Source organism: Gracilinanus agilis, chromosome 2 (assembly GCF_016433145.1).
Source record: "Gracilinanus agilis isolate LMUSP501 chromosome 2, AgileGrace, whole genome shotgun sequence".
Taxonomy (NCBI): Eukaryota; Metazoa; Chordata; class Mammalia; order Didelphimorphia; family Didelphidae; genus Gracilinanus; species Gracilinanus agilis.
The window spans coordinates 319,389,178-319,417,138 of record NC_058131.1 but is presented as its reverse complement, the minus strand read 5'-3'; the positions used below and the strand labels follow the sequence as shown (position 1 = coordinate 319,417,138).

At 46.9% G+C, this 27,961-nt stretch overlaps 1 protein-coding gene across 2 annotated transcripts; it reads left to right on the top strand.

Moving 5' to 3' along the window:
- Nucleotides 1-3,462: 3,462 nt before the first annotated feature.
- Nucleotides 3,463-27,961, top strand: LHX2 (LIM homeobox 2). 2 transcript variants are annotated; one of them, XM_044661482.1, is made up of 6 exons: nt 3,463-3,582; nt 6,336-6,538; nt 7,587-7,992; nt 8,832-8,836; nt 18,210-18,408; nt 27,674-27,961. In XM_044661482.1, exons 1-6 carry the CDS (start codon nt 3,463-3,465, stop codon nt 27,959-27,961), a joined length of 1,221 nt encoding a protein of 406 aa, XP_044517417.1. The 2 variants fall into 2 exon arrangements, with proteins under 2 accessions (XP_044517417.1, XP_044517416.1); XM_044661481.1 differs by lacking the exon at nt 8,832-8,836 and having other exon boundaries at nt 7,587-7,996; nt 18,203-18,408.

Here is a 27,961-nt window from a genome sequence, read left to right as displayed (position 1 = left end):
GGTTCATTGTAGGCACTTAATAAATGTTTATTGAGCTATTGATTGCCTACTATGTACAGAGTTCTATGTGAGACATTGGAAGCATATAGAGTTATGTTATATGTGTATGGGTGCGAAAAAAAATCTCCCTAATAGCGGCTAGGTATTTTTCTTTATGATGTACTGGAGATATGGTTTAGAGAACGATAGAGAATAAGATGACAGGATTTGGATTTGGAATAGATTTTTAAACATCATCTACTCTAGTCTCATTTTATAAATAAGGAAACCGAGTGTCAGAAAGATTTAATAACTTGACTAAAGTAATAGGTAGCATATAGAAGAGACTAAGTTGTGTTCTAAATCCAGTACCCTTTTCGTTACACCATCCGTATACTTCCCTGGTTGCTTGGTTGCTCGTGTTGTAGGAAAATACAACTTTAAGTGAAACATTACTGAGGGCCATAGCTTCCATTAACACAATGCCATAAACACAAAGACGGGAATTTCTGTTGATTACACTTTCAATAAGGGTGTGTGTGTGTGTGTGTGTGTGTGTGTGTGTGTGTGTGTGTGTGAGAGAGAGAGAGAGAGAGAGAGAGAGAGAGAGAGAGAGAGAGAAAGAGAGAGACAGACAGACAGAGATTGAGAGATTATAATGTACATTATGATGTTACCAATCAGGTTTGGCCTTTCTGATTTTACTTTTAATTTAGCCAAATTATGAATTTGCATTGAAATGGACACAATTCATGTTTGGGGGGGGGCCCAGAAATAGTTAATTGAATCTTAAACTTTGTGATAGGTGGAAGCTTTTCAAGGGTCCAGAGGAGGGGTAATGGGGAAAGAAGAAGTATGTAAATCTGGCATAACTGGGAAGAGCTTTTCTGGCAGAGACAACCACCTACCTCTTTATTACTCATTTAAATAAACATTTATTAAGCACCTGCTGTACACATTCATACAATAAATGTTAAGTGCCGGCTGAGTTTGTATTATATGAAACACTGAGAGAGATGAAAAATTTAGATAAGACAAAAATCTGCCCTTGCAGATATTATCATCTAGAAGAGAATACACATACAAATAGCTATAAAATAGAATAATATTGATTAGCACATTAGAGAGGTACAAAACAAAGTAATATATAAAGTTCAGGAAGAGGGGATGAAGGGATGCTAAGGTTCAAAACAGTATTTTTAAAATCCATTATTTCACTTGATTTTAGTCTTTGTAGCTACCTTTCAAGGTGGATAAAAGGATGATTTGCTCCATTCTAAAGATGTGTAAACTAAGGGAGTGTGACTAAAGAATGACTACCTTTGCCCACAATCACATGGCTAGGAAATGGAAGAGAGAGGAGTATTTATTTTGCTTACAAGACCTGGAATTTTCCCACTACACCAGATGATTGTGATGATCTTGAGGAAGCATCCTCAAGAGTTTGTCTAGCTGCAATGGATGAGGAATAACTTACTGTGTGGAAGGTCTCTAAGAACTAAAGGACTGTTAAATATGAATGGGTTTTAAGGAATGGGATGGTTTTAAATGAAAGCAGGAGTGAGGAGAGAAAAGAGAAAAACTGTAAGTTATTTTGACTAGAAAGACTGAAAAATTTGGCTTCCCCCTTCCCTTCCCTTCTGGCGCCTTTGCTCTTTATCCTGCTTTTCCTTTCCCTGTTCAGCTCGTGTTAGAGATGAATCATGTGATGTTCCCATCAGCCAGCGGCGGGAAACTGGTGGATTTCCTACAGTGACCCGAAGTGAAATGGGTTTAAATTCAAGCTGTGTTGACTGCTAGCTTCAGGGGCTGGGCCTTCCCTCTCCTTACTCACCCTACTCCTACCCCTCAACCCAGACAATCTCCTTTGGACTGGGGCAGGGTCACTCAGCAGTAGTCACAGCAGGGGTGGAGAGAGAGGATTCTTCCAACAATTTTTTTTTTTCAGAAATATACTAGAAGGGGGATGGGAGAAAAGAAGAGAGAAGTGAACCTATGGGGAAACGTTTTTCTTTCCCTCAAAGTCAAAACAGGAAGGAACAGCAGCTTAGAATTTATCAATACCACCTCCCCTTTCTCCCCCTCCCTCTATGACACCAACCAGTGCCCCCTCCTCCCACCCCCCCACCACTCCATCCCTTTCCAATCCATCACATCACCCCTCCCGTGCATCCCATCTTCTAGGCAGCACGCGCTGCGAGGGCTAGAGGCGGCCCTTAGCCAATAGGGCTACGGCAGGACGTGATGTCAGAGGAGGCTGTAGAAAAGGCGCGCAGGCTTGTGCTCACCGGGACTGCAGAGCTGGGGTGGCTGCTTAGCTCGCACTTTAAGGGGATTGCTCCAAGCAGGTCCCGGCAGCTGCAGAGATCCCAGCTCCTCCTCCTCCTCTTCCTCCTCCTCTTCTTCCTCCTCCTCCCCTCCTCCTCCCTCTTTTCCTCCTTCTCCCCACCTCCTCTTCTTTTTTCTTGATCTGCTTCGTCCTCCTCCTCCTCCACCTCCTCCTCCTCCTTGCCCTCGTCCTCATCCTCCTCCCCTTCCTCCCCCTGCTCCTCCCCAGTTACCCACGCGTCTCAGATCACCCATCATAGAGGGGCAGCGACTTCAGATTAGCCAGAGGCACAATAAGTAGAGCAAGGCGCATTTGGAGACGCGGGACACTTGGGGAAGGGGTGGGTGGAGTCGCTCTTGGAAAGGGGGCGCATCTTTACCTCTCTCTCTCTCTCTCTCTCTCTCTCTCTCTCTCTCTCTCTCTCTCTCGGCTGCCTTTCGGTATTCCCTAGCTCCTCCCCTTCCCTCCCCTCTCCGGGAGAGGCACCGGCGGAGTTTGAGGAGGTAGAGAACCCAGCCCCGCAGACTTTGCGACCTCCTTGCTTCGCGCAGCGCCCATAGCCGAAGGCTCTAGCCCCTGAACCCAAGGCCACGCGACCATGCCAGCCGAGTGAGGGCGCCCAGAGGGGGCATTGGCTACTGCCCTCCTCCCTAGGTTTCCGGGCTCGACATCCAACCACCGCTCCCAAGCCTCCCCTTCTTCCCAAACCCCTGCAGCTCTGCCCCTCAGTGACTGAGACCTCTAGCTATGTAGGTGCCCAGGCCTGGGGCAGGTCCGGGAGGGGACTCGGGCAGACCATGCGCAAAGAACCGCTCCCTTCAGCCGGCTGCTCGGAGCAGCGCTGACAGCCCGGGGGGCTGAGGGGAGCTGGGCTTGGGCGGGGCTGGGCTGGGGCGAAGGAGAGCCCAGCCCGGGAGGCGGTGGGAGGAGGGATGTGCCTGGCCCGCTAACATTCCCGGGCGCAGGGCGAAGGGACCCCCGGAGGAATTCGGGTCCAGGGTAAGCCCCCAGCACTCGTGGGCCAGCCAGCCGCCTCCCACCTTCCCTCCACCCCCAGCCTCCCGCGGCGCCTCCAGCTCCCTCTCCCGCGTCTCAGCCACAGCCTCTTCTTCGTTTTCCTCCTCGCTCCGGCCCGGGGGCCCGGCCCCGCCGAGATGCTCTTCCACAGCTTGTCGGGTCCCGAAGTGCACGGGGTCATCGACGAAATGGACCGCAGGGCCAAGAGCGAAGCGCCAGCCATCAGCTCAGCCATAGACCGGGGCGAGACGGAGACGGTAGGCGCACGGGCTGGGAAGGAGGGAAAGGGGTCTATGCGGAGGGGAACGAGGGCAGAACAGGACAGGGAGAAGAGAGCCTGCGGGGCAGAGGAGGGAGACAATATTACTCCCAAATGCTGGTTCCTGTTCTCCTGCAACCCCCACCCCCTTTGCCACGGACTACCAACAGGAGAAGGCAGATCAACCACTTCATACCCGTGTTTGCTTTGAGGGATCCGGGAGGAATGGACTTGGGGGGTATGGCGCAGGGAGGGAGCAGGGTTTGACTGGGAATTATGATCTGAGGGTTGGGGCAAGTCTGGAGAGAAACGCGGAGCTGGCGATTCCCACACCTCCGCCTCTGGGTGCTCTTCGAAGTTTTGGGGAAAGTGAGCCGTGTGTACTTTCCGGAGCGCCCTTCGCTGGGCCCGGGGTTCAGAAGCCCAGGCTAGTGGGCTGCAAGAAACCGAGTCCGCAGCAACACTACCTCACCCCCAGGGCTAAGGGCTTTCTGTTGGGCTGCGGCTCTCCCCTTGGAAAGAGATGGAAAAGGGAAAGAAGGACGAGCGAGCGAGAGAGAAACGCTTAGCATTTCTCCCGATGTGGGAGAGCCAGGGGCCCAATTGGGCCAGGACAAAGATTACTTGCCTCCTTTGGGTGGCACAGGGTGAAAAGGCAAGAATACTCGCCTTCTCTCCCACCTTGGCGTCTCCCGAGTTCGGTTTGTGCCTAGCGCTCAGCCTTCCTTCAGTTCTCGTCCCGGGGCAGCCCGAGGGGCCTTAGTCCCTGTGGCAGCCAGGACCCGGGTTTTGGAGGAAAGAAATAGCCGGCACAATCCGCCGTCAGTCTGTGTCCTCCGCTCGGGTCCCGGCTCCCGGCTCCCGGCTCCGGGCTCCGGGCTCCGGGCTCCGGGCTCCGGGCTCCGGGCTCCGGGCTCCGGGCTCCGGGCTGTAGGAGCTTCCCTGGCTCCTTGCCTTTTTCCAGCCCCGCTCCCTTTAGCCTCTAACCACTGCGTGGAATCGGAGGGGCAAACCTGGCTTACTATTCCCGCAAAGGATTGATTACCTCGGGAGCGAGGGCTTCCTTGTCTGTCTTTCGGCGCCTTCTAGCCCAGGCTCGGGGGTGCTGGGTCTGCGAGGGTGTGTGTCTGCCAGGGGTGTGTGTGGGGGAGACAAGCGCCGGGCGGTTGCCACCCTTCTTCTTTCTCCAGCCTTGTAGGGGGGAGCCCCAAAGTTAGGCGGCAGCGTTTGTAAAGCGCACCCGTCCCTCTCCTTGGGGTCCCAGATGCGGCTTGGGGTTCTGGGCTGGCCCAGGCCGAGGACTCCCAGGATTTCCGACAGGCCGGCAGGCCCCTTCCCAGTCCCCAGAGCAGGCCAGGCCCAGCGCCCAGCTCGGGCGTGACCTTTGGGGAGAGAAAAATAACCTGGCCCAGCTTTTGAGATTTCTCTGCGGAGCCGTGCCTGGATCTCCGGCAAGGCGGCCTTCTTTTCCCTGCCCTCATTCTTATTAGACAAAATAAATTAAAGACTCCTGGGGTAGGGCTGGAGTTGTGGGCCGAGGGAGAGGGACATTTTGAGGTCTGTCTCTATCTATTCCTCCTCGCCAAAACTTGATGCCCCTGGGGACTGGAAGGCAGCAAGGGGTCTTGTGCTGGCCAGAGAGGGCTCTACAGAATGACTTACGGGTAGTGGACTGTCTGTTGGTCATGAAGCCACTGTCGTTGGCGTGGCAGACCCCTTGGTCGGCTTCCTGTGAAAGCCGGACCTTTTCGTGGTGGAAAAAGGTCTGGTCTGGCAGTGTATGTGTAGTGGGAGAAGAAAGGTCCCAAGAAGGTGCCGTCTCAGCTGTAAGGCCTCGGGTTTTGTGGTTTGGGGGTGCAGGAGGAGAAAGGGGGTAAGGCTCTATTTCTCCAGGTCCTAGTTGGAATGCAAACGCTGGACTCAGATTGGCGACATTAACCTGATTCCTCTTTATCCCCGGACTTCCAGAGCTGTATGGGGCTCACTTTTATTTTTCTCTCATTTAAAATCCAGAGGGAAGGAAAGAGGAGGGAAAAACACCCCCAAAAGAGTTTAAGGAAATTAGTCTGGAGATCATGAGGTTTCGGGGAACACAGAAACTCTTTCAATATCCCTTTTAAGTCACTCGTGAGACTCAAGAAAAATACATTTGGGGGTGGGGTGCTCCATTCCCTCCACCAGTTCCTCCCTTATCCCAGCCATCCTTCAGCGTAGGCCGAGTTAAAGACCCCAGCCTCAAAGCCATCCTGGAGAAAGGGAGGGGGAGGGCGAGGGAGGGAGGGAGGAAAGGAGAAAGGGAGGGAGAGGGCGATTCTGAGAAAGGGGGTGGGGGGAGGAAGGAGAGGGCGAGAGCTAGCGAAGGCGATTGGGAGGGAGCGATCTGGAGTGAGAGGGGAGGAGAGAGACCCAGAGACTGGGACCAGGGCCGAAGAGGAGGCAGAGGTCGCGAGCAAGGCGCCGCTTTGGGGCGTCTGGTTTCACGCCGGGTACGAAGTGGGGGTTGGGGTCCGTTTCACCGGCCTCAGAGTAAAAGTTCCGCTTTCTTTAGGCCCAGGGGCCTTACTGAATTGTAGGGGTACCTTCTCTCCTCTGGGGGAGATAGTGGAGGAAGAGGACAACGTTTGGGAATGGAGCGGTGGTAGGTTGTAGTGGCGAGCCGTACTGTGGTGGAGGGAGAGCGGATCAGGGTAAGCAGCCTTCAGGTGACACGGTCTCTGGCTTGGGCTAACTGTGCCCTCTTCCCTCCCATAGACCATGCCGTCCATCAGCAGTGACCGGGCCGCGCTCTGCGCGGGCTGTGGAGGCAAGATCTCCGATCGTTACTACCTACTGGCAGTGGACAAACAGTGGCACATGCGTTGCCTGAAGTGCTGCGAGTGTAAACTCAATCTGGAGTCGGAGCTCACCTGCTTCAGCAAGGACGGCAGCATTTACTGCAAAGAGGATTATTACAGGTACGGGAGCAGGTATCCTATACCCGGAGCGGTGAACTCCGCCGGGCCTAAGTTGCCCTGGGGGAGCGGATGTGTGTATTGGGGAGGGTGGGAATGTGTCTGTCCCGGAACGAAAAAGGGGGGGGGGGGAGTGACAGTAGACTCCTTAAGAGATGGATAAAGGCAGAGTCCCTCCCTTCCTTGCCCCCCTTGGAAGTTTAAGTGCAACTAAGAGGGAGAGTCTCCCTTGGCCTCCATCTGCTTCTGCTTTTAGTCTCAGGAGACTCAGAAATAGGCATCCTCCACTCCCCCTCCCCGCCATATTTGGACTCAATGTTGGAAGGGAAGGGAGGTCTTTGAGAAAAGGTTTCCAGAGATTTCTGGATCGATAGAGTGATTGGGAGCTGCCCTGTGTACATGGGATAGAAAATATATTTTGATGGGAAAAAAAAAAAAAAAAAACGTCTTCTCTCTTGTCTCTCTAGCTGTTATGGGTCTTCCATTTTTTAAAAAAATTTTTAGTCATCTTTCCCCCTTTAATTTCTCTTATATTCTTTCAATCTTTCTCCTTTCTTTGGCTTTCTCAAATTCCCTCTTGTTTTAGAGGTCTGTGTTGCTCACTGGCAGTGGCTGGGAGGTGCTGGGGGAGGTGGGGGAAGGGCAAGGGCATGTGACAAGTCCCTTGGTCCCCGGTGTTGACAACTTTGAGGAGGGCAAGAGTGGGAGCTAACTGGGGGCTCTCTTGGGTTTTAGACAAGCACTAGGAGAAACAGGGAGCTTTCTTGGTGAAGGCAGGTAAAGGTGGGGGTGTGAGGTGTCAGCTGAGGGTCAGAAGAAGAGAGCCTGGGGAACCTAGGTCATCTGACCCAGGGTAGGGGAAGAGGCTTGGAACCTAGTACTTTGTAGAGTTCAAGGCCTACTCAGTCCCATTAGTCAACTAAATAAGAGTAAAGAATCTGACGTTAGATGAAAAGGGTGGAGGGTGGAGGGGGCAACGGGATTGATCCAAGGGATAAGGAGTAGAGGGAACCACCTTCCCCAAACAGTATTGTTTCCCTCTTCATCCCAGGCGGTTCTCTGTGCAACGCTGTGCCCGTTGTCACTTGGGCATCTCAGCATCAGAGATGGTGATGCGAGCCCGAGACCTAGTTTACCATCTCAACTGCTTCACCTGCACCACGTGCAACAAGATGCTGACCACCGGCGATCACTTTGGAATGAAGGATAGCCTGGTCTACTGCCGGCTGCACTTCGAAGCGCTGCTGCAGGGTGACTACCAGGCCCACTTCAACCATGCCGACGTGGCGGCAGCGGCAGCAGCGGCAGCAGCAGCTGCCGCCAAGGGCTCGGGTTTGGGCACTGGCGGGGCCAACACCTTGGGCCTCCCTTACTACAACGGCGTGGGCACAGTGCAGAAGGGGCGGCCACGGAAACGGAAGAGCCCAGGGCCTGGGGCGGACCTGGCTGCCTACAATGCAGGTAAGAATCGCGTCCTCAGCCTCTTTAGCCCCTTTGAGGCCTGACTCCCTCGGGCAAGGCTCAGCACAGGCTAGTGGGGGACATTTGCAACTGGGAGGGTGAGGGCCCTGTGGCCCGTGTCTGCTGGTAAGCCTGTCCAGATGATTCCCGACTTTAGTTATTTAGTCCACTTCTGCCACCTATTTCGACCTTGCCTAGTGATGTTCCCGAGTGTATCTTAACCTCTTGGGATTAAATGGTACACATTAATTTCTTGACCTCCTCACCTTCGATGCTCTTGCATTTCTGTCCTCTGGGACTTGGGGAGGGCACAGAACCTCAAAGCTATGGGAGCTTATAAAGAATTGGTCTTTGGAAGTTGTTTGGCTTTTGGTCCCTTTTCCCCCACCCCCTCTCCTCCACTCCCATCATCTGAAAGGAGAGAGTTTGGAAGGGAGGTCATCTGGTTAAGGAGAAAACAGGAGGGGGGACCATTCATGATTAGCAGGTAGGAGAGAGAAGGGTAGCTGGAACTGAAATCTGGAAGGCAGGCAGAGCTTGTAAATTAGCACTTCCGAGGGCCAGGCTGTGAATTCCCTTTGGTGGCTCGCTGAGGAGGGTTAGCCCAGGTTGCAAGGGCCCAGCCCTGGTGAGGGAAGCCAGGCCTGGGAGCTGCAGAGGCCCGGGAAGTTCGGAGAGCAGGTGCGGGAAGCTGGAGGGGAGGGAACTGAAAAATGTGGCTAGAGCTGAAAGACACAGACCAGAGATGGTAAATCCTCACTCTTGAGGACCAGGTATTCTCTCTGGGAGATCTCGAAAGACAGCATAGTGTGCTGGCTGCCTGCGAGTGGCTGAGTCTGGGTAGGAGCAGCCTGGGAAGGGAGCTGCAAAGGTCCTAAGAGCCTGGAGCTGAGCGGGGGAGCAGGTGTCCTGGCTGGAGGTTAAGAGATCGAGATGTAGCTGGAGTTGAAACCCGAAGACCGAACTACATGTGGAACTCCAGCTTCCGAGGGCCAAGAACTGATTTCGTTTGCTTATCTTGCGGGGTTGGGGTTGGGGTTGGGGAAAGGAGCGGTAGAGCGGCCGAGGCCCTAGCAAGGTTAGGGGAGCGCGTCTTCGGAGCTGCAGGAACCAGTGGCAAGCTGAGCGCTGAGCCGGGAGCAGGTGCCCGGGGCGGAGCGGGGAGGGCGGAGAGGCCCAAGATGGGGACTCAGCCCTGGAGCCAGGCGGAACTCGAGGCAAAGCCTGGTTAGTGTAAGGCCAGAGCCGGACAGGACCTAGCCAGGGTGGAGAAAAACTGGGAGCGGACTTGCGGAGGCCCTAACGAGATAGATGACTGCGAAGGGGCTCCTGGCCCATGCTAGACCAGGGTGTGGGGCTATGGGAAAGCTACGGGAGACCGGGTGGACCAAGTGGACCGCAGGCTGGAGGCGGCTGAGAAGGGGGCCGGCGGATTTAAACATAAGAAATTCGACCTTCTCGCTGTCCTGCAGTTGGCGAAGGCGGAAGGGATCACTTTGCGGAATTTGGGAAATAGTGGGGAGCAGAAGGCGCCAAGTCAGTAGTGAGGGAAGGGAACCAACCTTTTCCCCCATTCTCAATCTCAGTTGATTTTACCAGGTGCCTCTCGGCTCTGGTTCAGAGTCTTTCTGCTCCCTCTCCTTTTTCAGAGAGGCGTCCACCCCCGCCGTCATAGCTCACTCTCCGCAAGACCTAAGAAAGCAATGTGCTGCGAGCACTGCACACTTTTCTCGGAAAACCCCTGAGCTACATCTCGGTACTAAGTGGCCTAACATTCCCCGAAATGTGTGACCAGGAAAGAGATGGGACTGGTCTGATTCTCTACCCCTGGCCCCAAGAACTGACTGGGGTGGGGAGGGTCTTGGAGATGGGAAGGGTGGATCCACAACAGTTTAAATAACAACAATAGCACCAACACTTCTCAATCCTCTAAGGTTTTAAAAGTACTTCCCTCACGACGCCACGCCGAGATAGGAAATGCACGGACTTATTTTCTCCATTTTTTCCCATTAGAAAAAAAGGTCCAGAGAATGGAAGTGACTTGCCCAAGGTCACACAGCTAACAAAAACTGTGACTAACCCAAGTTTTCAGGGTGTACCATTCTTTCCACTCTTTCCGCTTCTCCCCCGCTGAGAGTCCCAGAGGTCTCAGTTTAGTCTTCCTGCTTTCAGAAGGCACCTCTTCCTCCTCCTCTCTTCCTTAATTTTTGCAGGCTCGGCCTTTCATTTTGCTCCCATCCCTTCACCCCCACTCCCACCTCCGCCTGCTACCTTCTTTTAGAAGGCAGATGTTGAGGTTCTGAGAACTAGTAAATTAAACCGTCGACATCTGCCTGAGGTATGGACAGCTCCGGAAAGCTTTACGATCCCCCCGGCTTCCTAAATAGATAGAGTTTATTTGCAATTATTTTTTATTTCGTTTTCGAGATAACTGGTTCCGGGAGGTTTTGTCTTCCCCCTCTCAGTCTAATGTGCAACTGCAAAAAAAAAAAAAACAAAAAACCCAAACCAAAACAAAACAAAAAAAAATCCTCCCCCCACCCCCGAATAAAAACAAAAACCCTATCTTTTCAGCTCTCCGGGAGGCGAGAGGTGGGGGTGGGGAGAGAGTGAAGTTAAGGAGGTTTTACTCGGATTAAAATGTGATGGAGCACATCTGTATAGATGATCTATGTTCAGTGGCTATTTTGAAGCTTTTTTCGTCATCGAAGCCGCAGTTAGAGAAATGGGTTGGAGAGTTGGTGGGTTGTGTTTTTTTTCTTTTTAAGGGGTGTGGGGGGGATTTGCTTGTGCCTCTGTTTGAAATATTAAACCCGGAATCGGATTCTGTGAATCTTGAATGCAAAGAACATGGATTTGGAAAATTGGAAGGGGGAGTGGTTGCTTTTTTCGTTTGAGTGTGATGGTTCTGATTTGGCTTCTTTCTCCCTCTGAGCCTGGTGTTTTTCCCTTCCCTACGAGGATGAAACTGAAGCTGCGTCCCGACTTTCTCAGATAAAACTGAAATCTGTATATATTTATAAACAGTTCTAAGGAGGGACAGGTTGAGGTGGAAGTTAGGCTGGTTCCTGAGATCTCTATTCCCTACGGGGAGCGGGTGTGTGTGGTGGTGGGATTTTTCCCCCCCTTAAGGTGGGGGTGGGGGTGGGGGGGGGGGGGAGGAGCAATTGGAGCCGCGTTGAGAATTAAATTGTAAAGTAAATGAGAGATTTTTCGCTTCTTCCTCCCATCTCCCCGCCAAGACCTCCCCCCCCCCCCACAGGGCTGGTATCTCTGTGAGGTAGAAGACTGGCTGGCGGGTTTGAGATGTGGATGAAGGCTGACAAGTGGAGAATAGCTTAGAAGGAAGCCAAGACTTCAAAAAGATCCATTCTCCCCCCCCCCCTCCCCTTCCCTCCTTTCTCGTCTCTTTTTTTCCCCCTTAAAGAGTTTGCTGCCCCTGTTGTCGTTCATCCTCCTTCACTTGTTGAAAAGGAGTGAGATGCTGGAGGATAGTTTTGAAATTTTGTTTTGTTATTTGGGAGGGGGGTGGGAGAGGTAGGAGAGGGACTGCTGAATTGATGTCTGAACATGGGGCCACTTTTCAGGGTTTCCCAGGAAAGCGGCATCTCTGCAGGTCGGCCCTAGCCTCCCTCGGTTCAGAAGATTTTTCTTTTTTTCGTTTCAGTTTCTGCCCCTTTTTAGAGGCCACGGTATAGCGGAAAGACTCCAGGACTTGGAGTCAGGAGTTTGGGGTTGGAACTGGGGCTCTGACATTTCCTTTTTGTGTGACCTTGGCCAAGAAAACCTCAGTTTTCTTGCCTATAAAAAAATGGGATACTACTTCCTTGCCTCACAGGGAATGTTCTGAGGAAAGTACTTTGTATCTTACAATGTGGTAGAAATGTAAGCTGTGTTAGTATTATGTTTATTCCTATTGGTATGAAAGAAGCTAAAATATACTGGAAAAAGGAACGGAGAGGGATGTGACCATCCGATTAGCAAGGGCTCCAAATGTCAATGCCTCCTTCATTCCTAGCCCCAGCCAAAAACTCATTCATGGAGTGAAGATACTTTAGACGGGCAAGTGATGCTGGGAGCCTGGTCTGGGGCAGGGGGCCCTAGCCAGGGAAGGAAGGCATTGGGAGAAGACCAAATATACGGTTTGCCTGGATGATGACACAAAGCCACTCAGCCCAGGAGGGTGTCTCGGGGTAGTGGGAAAAGCTGAATTTAGAACATGAGGATGAGTTAAAATCTCAAAGTAAACACTTACTGGCTGTATGATTTGTGGCTGGTCACTTCTTTCTGAGCCTCAGTTTCCTCATTTGTGAAATGGGAAGGTAGACTCTACCTATTTGAGGGAAGTGTTTTGTGAACTTTATAGAAAACAGAAATCCTTTATCCCTACAAGAGCAAATCTAAGTTGAGTTGTGATTGATCTGAAGCTATAGAGATAAATGTATATTTATGTACATATATATGTATATTTAGATAATATGGAGGTCCTTGTGGTCTCTAGGTAATGTTCACTCCTCACATCTTGAGGTGTCCTCAGGTGCTTGAAGCTAACGTTGGAAAATCAGGCTGGATGATCCAAATCAAGTCTAATTATTAAGTTTAAATCTGTTTTCTGCTACCTGTGTAACCTTGAGCAAATCACTTCCTCTCTCTGGGTCTCAGTTTCCCCCTCTGTAAAATGAGGTTGAAGTAGATGATCTCTGCAGTTCCTTTTCAACTTGAAATTTTATTATCCTAGAGGATCTATTGAGAGCTGGGCCAAGTTTATCAAGGGTGCTCTGAGTTTGCACAGATATCCATCAGAAATCTTCTTTTCTTCCTCCCCCTCCTCCCCAATAGTTCGGGTGAAGCATGAAAAAGGGCAGGACCCTTGTGGCCCAGCTCCTCAGAAATCTCTCCAATTCTCCCTCCCTTTTTCTGGGCCCCAAAGCGGGCAGGGGGGGAGGGCGCCTGCCTTCGCTCTGGGAGGTGGTGGTGAGGGTTGAGGGGAGGGTTAGGGGCTGGGCGCTTTTGGCCAGCCCCCGGGGGAGGCCAGGGGGGGGGGTTGGTGCTGCTGGTAACCAGAAGGAGAGCCACGCCTGGTCCCATGGGGAGCTCTGAGCCCAGCACAGCATGGGGCTGGCCTGGCCAAGCCGGGCGCTCCAAAGCAGCTCGGGAGTAGCTTGGCGGGCAGACTCTGGGGCCGGGCAAGCAGCTCTGGCCGGAAGGCGGTGACTTATTCTCGCCCCCCCCCTTTTTTTTTTTGCCTGGCGGCGTAATTACTGATTTGATTCCTATCCATTATTTAGACAATTGAACCTACAATCTCGTCTTTAGTAAAATGAGGCGAAGTCACATTTGATTACAGGTTCAGTCCCTGCGACAAGAGCTGGAAACCCGATGGGTTAATAACAGATCACGAGTAAATTATTCATGATTTTACGAGCTCTTTAGCTCTATTGAATTGGCCTAATTGAGAGGGAAAAAGAAAGCCAAAGCCCTCCCCACCCTCTCCCCTTTCCCCACGCTTCCCCCACCCTATCTCCCCCTTCCCCGACCTCCCTCTCAGCCCAATCTCCCCTTTCCTAAACTAATCCCCTAACTCCCCTTTCCACTCCTCATTCCATCCCTCCTCCCATCTCCCGGCTTCCCTCCCTGCCCCATTCTCTCTTTATCTTGACCTCCTCTCATTCTACTTCCCCTTAACCCCCTCCCTCCTTTACTCTCTCCTTCCTGGGCCTTCACTCCCCTCTTCCAAATTCAGCCTCTACATGTTTTCCTTTTACCCTTCCTCCCACTTCCTTCATCTTACCCTTTTAATCCCAGATTCGTCTCCCTCATCCTGATTTTTCTACCCTTTCCTCATCCCCTCCCATTTTATTTCCCTCTGGCTTCTCCCTCAATTTGGGCCAGACCTCAACCAGACTATTCAGAGCAGCTTTTCTTGTGCCCAGTGAGCTATTATTTCTGCCCCACTTTAAAAGTTAGGTAGAGAGTGTAAAATAGTATTATGCCCATTTTGCAGATAAGAAAGCCAAGCTCCAGGTGGTTAAATGATTTGCTAACAGTCACATATCAGAGCCAGATCTTTTCTGTTAGGTGACACTGCCTCCTTCCCTGTTTCTGATTTTCCTGTCTGTAGCAACCAAGGCAACAGTTCATTCCTTGCTCACCTTCTTATCCTTTCTTAGTATCTCGTCCCTATTTCTTTCTGTTTTGTCCATTCTCCAATTCCAACTCTGAGGGTTCCTTGCTCTTCAGACCCCTCCCACATCGCTTCCCTTCCTCAAAGGAGTTTCTTTCCCTTTGGGCTACCCCCCCATCACCTCCCCCACCAGGCCTATCTCAGGAAGGATTCCCCAAGGGCACACTGGGCCAGCAAAGGCCCCCAGCAGAGCTCATTAACAGAAGTCCGGGAGGGAGGGAGGGGGAGAAGGAGGAAAAGAAGGGGCACTGTCCTGGGAAGGACTGAGAGAAACCCCTTGAGAACATGCCTGATGGAGCAGCTGTGGATGTTTCAGGGTTTTCCCTCCTCCTCATTCCCTCCCTTTAAGTCAACCTGGGACTAAGGATGGGCAAAGACATAGCACTCTTTAAATATGGTTTTTCAAATTGTGTGTCCTTTTTATGCCAGAAAATACTTCCTTTTAAGGCCCCTGCATACTTATTTGGTGACAAATAAAATAGCATATGTTATGAGAGACAGAGCCATATATTGAGAAATATACCACTGTACTTTGAACCTGGATTCAAATCCTACCTCTTGCTGTGTCCTAAAGTAATTTATTTCATATCGCTGGACTTCAATTTCTTCATCTGGAATGAGAACTTCAGTTAGACTGGTTACTTTTTAAAGTCCCTATGAGTTCAAGATCAATGGCCATAAAATGCCCAAGGCATTGAGTCTTGGGTTAGAATATCAGATATAATATATGTTAGTTGTGTGGCCATGAGCAACTCCCTTCAGCTCCTTAAACCTTAAAGTCTTCATTTGAAAAATGAAAATGACAAATGCTGTATACCCTCCTGAACAGAGGCAGGAAGAGATGGTGAATAGAATGTTGGATTTGGAGTCAAGAAGATCCCAGTTGAAATCTCAATCCAGATACTCACTAGTAGTTAGAATTAAGAGAAGTCCTTCAACCTCTTTAAACCTCAGGCCACTCTTTAAGGTTCTGAGTTGTAGATTGGTTGGGATCTGGAGTTGATAGAGGGAACTCTTGCATCAACAAAATCTGGGGTCTCTTTTTGATCAATCTAGCCAACTGACTGCTTCACAGGAGAGAAGCATTTTGTAAACCTTGGAATACTGTCAGAATAAGAATGGCTGGCGAGAAGGCTCCTGGTCAGAAACATATGGGAACATACTTTTCAAGCATCAGGTTGATGGCGTTTTCAACTTTTTGTCCGAGGTTACAAATGCTTTGTTCCAGTTCTTTTCCCAAGAGTCAGCCTTCAACCCTGCCCCCAGCCTACCCCTTCTCTGAGGAGGCTTATTTATCTGGGAGTAAGACTTCAGCTCAAACTCTAAAACACATTTCCTGGTCATGTAATTCTGGGCAAGTTATTTAGCCTTCTTGAGCTTCAATGTCATCATCTATAAAATGGGGGGTACTGCACGGGGCTGTCATGAGGATCAAATGAGAGAATGTGTATGAAACCACTTTACAAACTTGCCATTATCCTTATCTTCTTGCCCTTCTCCCTGATTCTTCCCCTTCTCTATCACCTGGGACAGGCAATGAGATCAGAAGGAATAAAAGGAATTCTCTGTTCTTATGCTCACCCCCTTTTCTCAGGCACCTTGGGGGTAACTGGCAGATTTACTTAGGATACTTGGAGTTAGAGGAGCTGGGCCAGAGTCCCAGCTCTGACACTTACTAACTTAGCAATTTGCTTTCTGTTCTGAGCTTCAGTTTCCTCATCAGTAAGATGGGAATAATAACGCTTGTACTCCCTACCTCATAAGACCATTGTGAAGAAAGGGCTCAAGCTTTGTAAGCCTTAAAACACTATAGGAATGGGAACTATTATTTCTCTGAAACCACATTTAAGGACAATCCTTTGACTCCTTGTTAAATGGCAGGAACTTGTTTTAAAGGACTAAGCTCCGCCTCCCCTTCCATCCCCCAAATTGCACCCCTGTGTTTTCCTCCCTTCTTTGGCTCTAGTCCCAGGCCTGGTCCCAAGGGTTCTCCCAGGTGGTCTATGCCCCCAGGAATCTTGGAAGAGGGAGACCCTGCTCCATGGGTCCTTGGAGGGGGCAGAGAGCCTGTTCTCTGGGTTCTTGGGGATGGGAAGGGACCCTTCTCCAAGGACCATTGGTGAAGGGAAAGATCCCGTTCTATGGGTTCTTGGGGGAGGGGGTGCAAAAGACATCCTGCTTTGTAGGTTCATAGTATGTGGCAGCTGTGACCCAAGCCCCCTGCCAAGCTGTGACCTGGCATCCCATGGAAGGAACTTCTCACTGTGAAGGGATTACTCCCTACCCCATTTAGGCTAAGAATGTGGTGGTAATAGCTAAGCTTTGTTGAAACCACTGAATTCAATTTCTACTTGGAAAGTGTCTGGGGAGTAAGGCTCCTCTCTCCCCTCCTGCCTGAGGAATGACTGTGAGCCCAGGTCAGTGTCTGGACACCATGGGAACAGTGAAGGAAATGAGATCTATTAGCTATAGAGAAGTTGGTTCACTTGAGGCTGGGGAAGTTTATCCTTTTCTGTAGTGGCTGATTTCTTTGAAAGGGGCTGAGGTCAGCTCATGACAGATGTGATAATAGCATGGTGTGGAAAGTATCTTGGATCTGGAGACAGAAGATTGGGGTTCAAGTCTTGGCTCTGATAAGTCCTAGTTGCATGATCTTGGGCTAATAATTTCTTCTCTTGTGTCCTCAGTTTCTTCACTCATGAGGCAAGAATATTGGATTAGATGATTGACAAGGTTGCTTACAGTTCTGAATTTTAAAAAGGAGTTGTATTTGAAACAGCTTTGCCTAGGCTGCACCTGGAACATGGAAGGAAACTTCATAATGTAGATAATTTAAAAAATAAATTCACGTATTTATATAAATAGTTATTCTGAGTGTATTAATAATCAATTAAACAAAAAGTAAAAATGAGTTTAGTAAGACCATAAACCCTGAAATCATTTATGAATGACTTTTTAAAATGTATATTAACCTTGACAAAATAATTGAAACACTTTTTTGCTTCCATGTCCCTTTCCCATTCCCTTTTTATTTTTGTTGTCCCTATTATATTTTTGTTATTACTGTTATTTTACATATTTTTACATGTATATATATTTATATATATTTCTGATTCTACATTCTTTGTGATGCACATGTTTTAAATACCAGAGGAATTCAGTCTCTGACTCATAGGAATTAGTTTTTGTGACCAGTAAGATTATCTCAAATCCTCAGATAGACCATAAACATAAGAAAACGAGTTTTAAACTCTACCAGGACCAGGCTTCTAGGTGGTTCAGCAGAATGACAGCCAGGCCTGGAGGTGGGAAGTCTGGAATTCAAATCTGGCCTCAGGAACTTCCTAGCTGTGTGACCTTGGGCAAGTCACTTAACCCCCATTGCCTAGCCCTTACCACTCTTCTGCCTTGGAGCCAATACACAGTATTGATTCTAAGACAGAAGATAAGGGTTAAAAAAAAAAAACCCACCTGGAATTCCCAAATGCTGATGTAGTGACAAGAGAACATAATTCAGAATCTAAGGGCTTGTGTTCAAATCCCTGCTTTGATGTTGTCTAGTTGCGTGATTTAGGCCATCACCTCCTCTTTCTGGGCCTCCATTTCCTATCTGAAAAGGGAAGAGGTTGGACTCTATGCCTTTTGAATCAGCTCTAAATCCTTTGATCCTAGGAGTGATGTCAGTGAGCCCCAAAGAGACTACTATAAACTTCCTGGGAATTTTTTTAAGGGCAGGAAGGTGCAGTGTCAAACTGAAGCTGATTGACAATAACCTGGCATCTTAGGACCCAGACTCCACTTGATTTGGGTGGGGAAAGGGGATCTTAGTAGATGTTGCTGGACTCGTGCTTGCACAGGGACTGCTGCAGACTAAACCCAGAGAGCCTCTGGGAGGCACTGTCTGGCTTCCTGGACCTTCAAGGATGCAGTCTTCCTCTGGGGAAATGTCCTCTGCCCTAATGTGAGGGCAGGAGAAGCCTCCTCACTCCACCCTTCACCTCTGAACCTTTCTCTCACTCTAGCACTGAGCTGTAATGAAAATGACGGGGACCATCTGGACAGGGACCAGCAGTACCCCAGCAGCCAGAAGACTAAGCGAATGCGGACCTCCTTTAAACATCACCAGCTAAGGACGATGAAGTCCTATTTTGCTATTAACCATAACCCAGACGCCAAGGACTTGAAACAGCTCGCACAGAAGACGGGTCTCACCAAAAGAGTCCTCCAGGTAAGGGGTAAGGGAAGTCCTGGGAGGCAGGAGCGTGACTACTTCAGATTACGCAGTTACACGATATACTACACAAAAGTCGACCCACAGTAAGCAAGGCCAGGGATATGTCACACCCAACACATACACCCAGCACAAAACACACAGTACACCTACAGGGTGGGCTCATATACCCAAACTTGTGGGCCTCCGGGGTTTTCCCGGAAGTCTCATTGGTTGAATCTTTCTCTGATGTTAAAGAATAGCTTTGTGAGACCCCAGGAAGAAATATATTCAGGATAGTTAAAGGCCAGATAAACACAAAGGAAAAGAAAACTCAGAGAAAAAGTGGCCCTCCTCCCTTTGAAACACTTCCTCTAGGAACCTAGCCTTTCCATCTTTCTGGTTTTTTTTTCCTCCCTCTTCCTTCTCTTTGCCTTTCTCTTTCTGTTTCTTCTTGCCTTGGACTCTACCATTGGAGTCATTTTGTCCCTTTCTTTATTTTCCCCCTCCTTCTTAGACTCAAAGGATTTTAGAATTGGAAGAATCCTTAGAGACGATCTAGTTTAATTCTGGAATTTTATAGATGGGGGAAATGAGGTCCAGAGAGTAATTCTTCTCATGCTGCACTCCTCTGTTATCACTCTCTTCTCCAACGTTTCTTTGTCTCTAGGTCATGACTTGGACCTCCTTTCTCAACTCTGTAGAATATAAGATTTACCCTTCCCCTTTGTTTCTCACTTTAATTCAAACTGAAAAGCATGTTTATGTGCCTACTATGTGACACCCCCTCTTCCTCCTTCCCATCCGCCTTCTGCCCCACCCCACCCCCGCCACCCCCATCTGCTTTTATCTCTTCATTTCTCTTCTGCCTTTGCCATAGGCTCCCTTCCCCTCACACCCCTGCCTTTTCTCTGTCTCTACTCCTCCCTCTGTTTGCGTCTCTACGTCGTACCTTGGAGTCTCTTTCTGTTTCTCGATATCTCTCCGTCTCTTTCTCTTTTATCCTTGTAACTCTCAGGACTGAGTTTCCTCTAATGTTGACGACTGTAATTATTCATTCAATTTCGCTTTTCCCCTTCCCCCACCGCCTCTCAGTCCTCCACCCCACGGTGGTTGTGGGTAGGCCCTCCAGCGAAAGGCAAAAGTGAGTTGAAGTGAGCCGACTGACTCCCTTGCTGGGTTAAGACACTAAGGAAGTTCAGAGACTTCTCTGAATATTTACCCGAAAAAACGAAATAGAAACTTTCATTTGTTTTGTCAATCAGGGGCAGACAGAACATATTTGCCTCCATGGTGGAAATGAATAATAAATGACTGTTTCAAAGATTAAAATGCATTAATTTCTAATGCGCAGCTTTGTAATTTCCAACTGAGGGCGAGGAGCGATCGCCGGGATACATTCTTGGGGAGCCGGTTAGCTCTGGGTGCCCCTAAGACAGCTGTCTGCACAAAGACTTCCTTCCAGCCAACACCGAGACCCAGGCTCTTGGTCTGGCGCTGGGCTTGTCTGCAGTTCCTAGGGGAGCTGCGGGAAAGGGGTTGGAGTGAGAGGGGTTGGAGAAGGAGGCGAAAGCTCAGAGGCTTCAGAGCCCAGGAGAGAAGAGTTGGAGGCCATTTGAGACTCGGGTTAGAAATGATGGGAAGGGATGCCCTAGGAAAATTTTCCAATTAATCTTTCACACGATGTAGAAAGAATTGGATCTACCATTTGAAGTTCTAAACCCCGCTCTACTCCTTTAAGGGGGAGGGGACCTTGGGCAATCCAACATTTATTAAATACCTACTGTGTAGGGCCCCATTTTCCTCATTTGTAAAATGGGTTTGAAATAGGTCGTCTTAATTCTCTGAGTATTGGGGGTACTGGGGAGATGAAATCTGGTGATCTAAAGAATGGAATCACATTTTAAAGAAGTTTTTCAGTTCTATGAACGAAGTACTATTTTTAAGGGGAGAAGACAGACGTCATCTTCTTCCTCCCTCCCCTCCTCAGAGATGACGTTGTGACATCAGCAGAGTAAACTCCACAAAAGCCAATCACGCTCCAATGCGCCTCTTTGCTTCTACATAGAACCTGTTTCTACATCTTCCTCCTGCCTTTGTCAGGGTTCGAGATCACTGGCCTTAGACCCATTTAAGAAAATCAGTTTTCTGGCTGCGTCCTTAACTTACCTCTTCCTCCTTTCCCTTATGAGCTCCGGGAAGCAGGAGTGCTGAAATCAAGAGAGAAAGGGGAAGGGAAAGACAAAAGGGAGAGAAAACAGAGATGGGAGTTCGAAGGAGTTGCCCAGGAGACACGAACAACCGAGTTCAGCTCGGGACAGAATTGTTTAGGATTTTGTTCAAGTTTTTCTTCGAGTTCTTTTATTTCTCAGGCTTAGAAAATGGGCCCTTGTATCCGATTTCTCTGACCCTACCCCGGTTTGTAGGAGAAGGAAGGGAATCTGGGAGAAGTGGGAAGTATTTGCTTTACTGACGCTCCACCCTGGAACAGCCCATGGGACACTCATGATCACTACCACAAGCAGGAGCTCATGTCTCCCAAGGAAGTGAAAAAGCTCAATGAGAAGATTTCAGACTCATTGAGCATCTGCCTAGAGACTTAAAACTGAGAATCAGAAAAGGAGGTCATGTCTAAGCTCTGCCCCTTACCTTCTTGAGCAAGTCACTTCTCTCTGAATCTTGGTTTCTGCATTTGAAAAATAAAAAGATAGACCAGATGATATCTAAGGTTTATTTCAGTTTTAACAAGTCTTTATTCCATTGCTTAAGTGGTCTAAATTACAGACCTATTTTAAATAGATCCATTCTAGGTCTAACGTTCTAAGTTCCCACTTTCCCTCCTGCATTAACACCTACATTGAAAATCCAATAGTCCCTCTGCTAAAATCTCTTCCTTCTTCCTCTAACCATCTATGAACCATAATCCCTTTGCCAATCAGAGCCTGACCAGTGAGCTGCTATAATCAGTAGGTTCAAAATCTGTATGTTGTGAATCTAATTATGAGTTGATATCTCCCACTTTGAGTCTTAAAAGAAAGACCAGGAAAGTTGGCATCTGTTCATTTATTCTCTGCTTCACCCAAACCTAAGGGTCAGAATGGGGATTTTCATTGTTGTTTTGGGGGGAATAGAGTGAACTTATCCTATTTGATGCCAGTGAGCAAAAGCAAGACCAAGAGACAGAAGTTTTAGGGAAGTGGATTTCAACCCAATATAAGAAGAACTAAAAGTTAAATCTGACTACCTCGTGAAACAGTGGTTTTCTGTCGTGTTCAAACAGATATTGGATAACCACTTGTCAAGTGATATTGTATAGGGGACTCATACTTTAGTTAAAGGTCCCCTTCTGACTCTAGATCTTGTGATTCTGTGAGCTGCTACTCAGGGCTCAGCTGTACAGTTAGCTTCAAGAATCTTTGGCTATGAAGAAATAGAATCAATGAAATCCCAAGATGTCCAAGCTCTCTTTTGATTCTGCCTCCTTCCTTAGCTAGCTTCCCCCAGATGGGAAAACAGTACAGATTTGAGCTCTTTTTCTCTGACCCTTCTCGACCAATGATGGAAGTAACATTGAGCAGAGAAGTACAGGAAAAGATCCCAGAGCATCTGGCAATTAGATGCTAGTGTTCCATTCAACCCTGAGTTATTAGAGATGGTAGTGGCTGAGGGTGGTAAAATCCCCAAAGATGAGCAAATATATCACCAGAATTTTCAGGTGCTGCTCTCCCCTACCTAGGGCAAACAGGATGAGCTCCTTCTTTTTAGATTCCACTTCTCTTTTGAAACCTCTATCCAAATTCACTATATCAATGACTCAGCTTACCCCTCCTCATAAAGATCAAGGACTATGGAAGTCCTTCCTTAGAATCCTAGAGTATTAGAACAAGAAGGAACCGTATAGTATAGGCTGTTAGAACACAATGTTATAACAAGCCTGAAAGAAAGCTTATGAAATAGCCTGTCAAGAGCTTGTAGAAATGTTACAGCTGGAAGAGATCTTAGAACATGAAATACCTTAGAGATTAATATAGACTGTTAGGACACTGGCATAGCACATGGAATGTTAAGGCTCCAAGGGGACCTAAGAGATTATTTAATTCAACTTGCTCATTTTACATTTAAGGAAACTGAAGCCAGGAATGAAAAGGTGACTTACCTGCTAAAGGTAAATCATGAATTAGTGGCAGAGCGAGTTCCTGATAAAATTCATGCGTCCTGACTGAATATTCCGGTGCCCTTTCCATTATGATGTTCACCAGCTCCATCCATACCCAGACTTGTGCATTTCTTTCAAGATTGTCATTTCCCCCTGCAAAAGTGATCTCTAGTTCTTTCTTTTTAACCCTTTACAGGACAGAGAAAAGATTCTAGGGTGTAGAGAGCAATGTTAATGTGGAAGTAGATAGATGGGTAATTACACTCTAATTCATGGACAGAAACTCCAATTTGAGGATCATATTTATTTGCTCCAGAGACAGCATGGCATAGGAGAGAGAAAACTGGTCTCAGAGTCAGAAAAACCTGGGATATATACTTGGTCGTGTGACTGTAGGCAAATAACTTAATCCCTTAGCATTGTGGGCAACTCTTTAATACAATAAGTTGCCTAAAAGGTGCTGACCTATATTGGTAAAGGGAACAATATCCTCTTCTAGGAATGTCCTATACTAATGAAATAATAAATTTCTTTCCTATCCTTTGTTATTTGCTTAATATGGTTTCTAGGTGGTTATGCATTAGCACACTTCTTTTGCTCAACTCAAATGCAGTAGGTGTGGGGTTTAGGCTCTTAGGTCTTGGTCTGATTGCAGAAAGCAGTAGCCCAGAGTGACATATATCCATAAGAATGTTGGGAAAGAAGCAATCTCCAGTAGTTTTGCATGATAACAGCAAGAATAATGATAATAATGTTACCAGTTCCATTTCTAGAGCACTTTCCACATCACTTTCCTCATAATCTCAAGAGGGAGGTAGTCTAAGGATTATTATCCCTATTTTATAGATGAGGAAACTGAGGTTTTGTGAGAGGAAACACATTGTTTATGGTGAAAGAACTAATAAGGAGCATAAATAAGGAAAGACCATTTCCCAGTTCACAGGCACATCTTATGGGCATTCCTTCCTCCTCTTTCAGGACAGTTCCAAAGAAGCCATCATGCTCTCTGTTAGCCTTAACAACCTCAATCCCTGGGAGAGTTTTCATTTATTGCTCTCAATCAGTGAATCCTTCTGATTCTGCTTTATTTTCTAGCCTGAGGTAGTCAGCATCCATAGTGGCAGATTCATTTATAGTTCTTGGTGATTACTATTATTATTTTTTATAAAATGGCATTTTCTTCTTTCTTCCAAAGGAGGTATAATCCATTTCCCATTTCAGATTAGGTCAAATAATCCCAATGTAGATAAATAGCTGTTGACCAGTTCTTGGGGCTCAAGTTTTGCCTTTGCCATTCTGTGACCCCAGGGTTTACCTCTCCAGAACTCTAACACCTCAGCTGCAAAATGAGGGATGTGAACCATGGACTCATCTTATGGAGGAGTCGATTAAAATATTGCCGTGGGGGAAAGAACAGTAGACTGGGAATCTCAAGGCCCAAACAAGGTCTATCCCAGTTCAGTAACTTAACCATGAGCAGGTGACTTCTCCCCTTTGGGTCTCAGTTTACTCTCCTCATTTTGGAGGCATTAGATTATCTCTAAGATTAAACAATATACAGAACATTAGATTTATCACAAAGTTAAACATGAAAATAAGAAGGAACTATCACCCAGGATTAGCTTGTATCTCAGAATCCCATTTAGGCTGATTTAACTTGAAAAGCTTGATTATTATTCACAGACATTGTACCTGCCTAGATAGACTGCTAATAATAATTGTATTGGAATCTAAAACCCAAATTGTCCAAATATAGATTATATTTCCCCCCTTACAAATATAGCTTATTTAAAACTGGAGTGTGGCCAACTATTAGCATCATTTTTTTTAATTTATGAGATAAATTAAGAAGCATTTTATGTTTTTCCTTTCAAGGAAATCTTATTGTGGGGGATAATGGCCTTTATTTATGAATAGCCCATATTTGAGCCAGTACAGTGTTTGGGGAGGAAGGTTGTGAGAAGTTCAGAAGTATATGAAGCTAATGAAGACAACAGGTGGCAATTGTTAGAAAACCTGGAGTTCAAAGCCAGAGAAACTTAGGAAAAATAATGTTAGAAGATACAATGTTAACACTCTAAGAAACCTTGGACATAAAGTATTAGTGATGGAAATCGATCTTAGAGATCATCTATTCTAACTCTCCCTTTTTACAGGTGGGGCAACCGAACCTAGAGAGGCAGAATTCTTGCCCCAAGTAATTCAATAATTTAATGGCAGAACAGGGGCTAGAAGTCAAGTATCCTTACTTTTCATGTAGTACTTTCTTTTTCAGCACTCACTCTGATGGAAAGTCATTGATTTCATGATTTCTGCAGGCCAGAGGGGTCCAAAATCTTCACTTCACTGATATGCTAGCTTCTCTAAGGTCAAGGGTGGCCACATTTGAGGCAAGCAGGTTAATGTTTGTATATATTTATTTGTAAGGCCCTTGATTATCCAAGAAACATCTTTTGAGTATCATCAACCTGGAAGGAATGGTTTCCTTTTTTGTTTCAGTAAGGAAGTTAGGGGTGGAGGTCTATCCAAGAAGTGCCACAGAGACATAAGGAGTCATAAGCAGTGTTGGGGTCTAGGATCATCATAAGATTGAAAACAAAGGAAATCTCTGAGTGGAACTGAGGTCCAGTTGGGAATGCTGGCTCCTTCTATAAAAGAAAAGCATAGCTTCAAGGTCAAAAGACTTGAGCTCCAATCCTGCCTGTCTTTCTTAGTAAACAATGTGACCCCAGGAAAGTCCCACAACCTTTCTGCTCTTCAGTTTCTTCATCTGTAAAATAGGAATACTTATACTTTCTCTTCTTACCTCATAAGACTGCTGTGAGGAGAATGCTTGGTAAATCTTAAAACTCTCTAGAAATGTATGTCTTCGTTGTTGCTATGATATCATCAACTTTAGTATCATCATATGATCACCATTAGTACCATCATCATCATTCATGCCTTGATTGAGCCCTTGGACATTTATTCATGGGAAGATAGAAGGAAAGAGAGAAAGCTTTAAGAGATTCTTTCAAGTCCCTCTTTTTACTGCCCCAAGATGTAATCAGATAAGATTTTAAAACTGGATTAAAATTAAGGCACAATCGAATATCACTTACTAACTGGTTTCTTTGGGAAAGGCAACCTTAACATTGAAGTCTTGGGGAGCAATAGAGGTTCTAAGAGCACAGATTCACAATGGGTTGGGAAGAAGAGACAGGAGTAACATTGAATTTTTTGTATCCTTAGCAGAGAGGTAACAATAGTCACAGAATGGATGGAAACAGGAAAACAGACACTGCATCCTTTCTGAAAGTCCTTGCTTTTTCTTTCTTTGGGGATGTAGGGTGGGGAGGTAGTACAGTGATAATGGCAGAAGTACCCCAAAGACAACTGGAACTTAACAAGATCATGCCATCTCTGACCTTTCTGGAGCTTGAACATTTCGACATCATTTCTTTTCTTTTCTTTTCTTTTCTTTTCTTTTCTTTTCTTTTCTTTTCTTTTCTTTTCTTTTCTTTTAACCCTTATGTCCTGTCTTGGAATCAATACAAGTATTAGTTCCAAGAATGAAGAATGGTAAAGGCTAGACAATTGGGATTAATTTACTTGTCTGGGATCACACAGCTAGGAAGTATCAGAGGTCAGATTTGAACCCAAGTTCTTAAGACTCCAGGCCTGTGTGTATGTATGATGTACATATATGTGCATATATTCAGATACACGTGGACTATCTACATAAGTACAGATAAAGGTACTATTAATATGCATCCTCATGCAATACATGTACAATTTGCATGCATGTGTATTCACTATACGTATGCCTGGGTGTATGTGTAGAGATGCCCTTGGGTTTGTATATATGTTTGTATACAAATATATGGCTATATATGGACATACATGTATGCATATACAAATGTCTTGTACATGTGTAGGTAGATAAATATGAATGTATATGTATATATGCATATAGATGTCTATGCAGTGCATGTTATTTGTGTGGCAATGTGTCTCTATGTGTGTTTAGGTATATACACATATAAAAAAGGTAAATTCAAGCAGTTCTTTTTCAGGGTGTTTTGACCATGATATGCCCATGCCCAAAGATAACTGGAGGGACATGGTGGGCCATTAGATCCAGGGCCCTTGTTCTGCTAAAATTTGTGCACAATGTATTGTTTTATTCAGTTCCTCACGATTCTGTTCTTCCATTTGCAAGATTTCTTGGGCCTGAATTAGCTAGATAATTACCTCAACTCTCCCCTTCCCTTGGATATTTGGGCCGAATCTACACAGGTGGGCCTGAAGAGCAGCCCTGGGCCAAAATCAGCTGGGCAGAATTGGGTACAAGCCAGAGAGTTGTTCTTATTCAATGCAGCTGACAGAAGCTTTAAAATATGATCCCATGGGAAGCTGGTCGATTGGGTTTCTTTCTCTTTTTCTCTTGTTTTTCTTTATCATTTCTTCTTTCTTCTCTCTTGTATTATCTTTTATGTTCCTTATTTCTTTTTTACTTTTCCTCTCTTCCTTCCTTCTTTCCTCCCTCCCTTTCTTCCATTCTTCCTTTTTTCCTTCCTTCTTTCCTTCTTTCCTTCCTTCCTTCCTTCCTTCCTTCCTTCCTTCCTTCCTTCCTTCCTTCTTCTATCACCCCTATATCTTTCTTAGATTCTACTCCACAAAATAGTGTATACTTAAGAGCCTAAAGAGCCATAATTATAAGAGGTGAAAGGATGGAATGATCTCAGAATGTAAAGCTAATTTGAGGACATGAAATGTAGTTTTAAATATGATATTAACCTATTAAAGTAGAAAAAATGATGGTAACACCTTTATGAGTCTGTCAAAAATAGTTGGAGATGATAGATTTTTTAAACTTCCCTACAAAAAAATGAGTACCTCTCTATTATATCTCATGAACAAATGTCACATTTCCTATTTAAAAGACACTTACACCATGCATACTTCCTTTTGCAAAAGGTCATTATTTTCTCCCTGAATTAAGCTTGTTTTAAGTAGATTCATTATAGTGCACACANCCTTCCTTCCTTCCTTCCTTCCTTCCTTCCTTCCTTCCTTCCTTCCTTCCTTCCTTCCTTCCTTCATTGCAGGCTTGTAAACACTGGCTGTTCTGTCTAATTGTTTCAGGTCTGGTTTCAGAATGCCAGAGCTAAATTCAGGCGGAACCTTCTACGCCAAGAGAACACAGGGGTGGACAAGACCTCAGACTCCACACTACAGACGGGGACCCCATCGGGCCCAGCCTCAGAGATTTCCAACGCATCCATGAGCCCCTCCAGCACCCCTACCACCCTCACGGACTTGACTAATCCCACAATGCCAACTGTGACGTCTGTCTTAACTTCCGTGCCTGGGAGCCTGGAGGGCCATGAGTCCAGGAGTCCCACACAGACAACTCTTACAAACCTTTTCTGA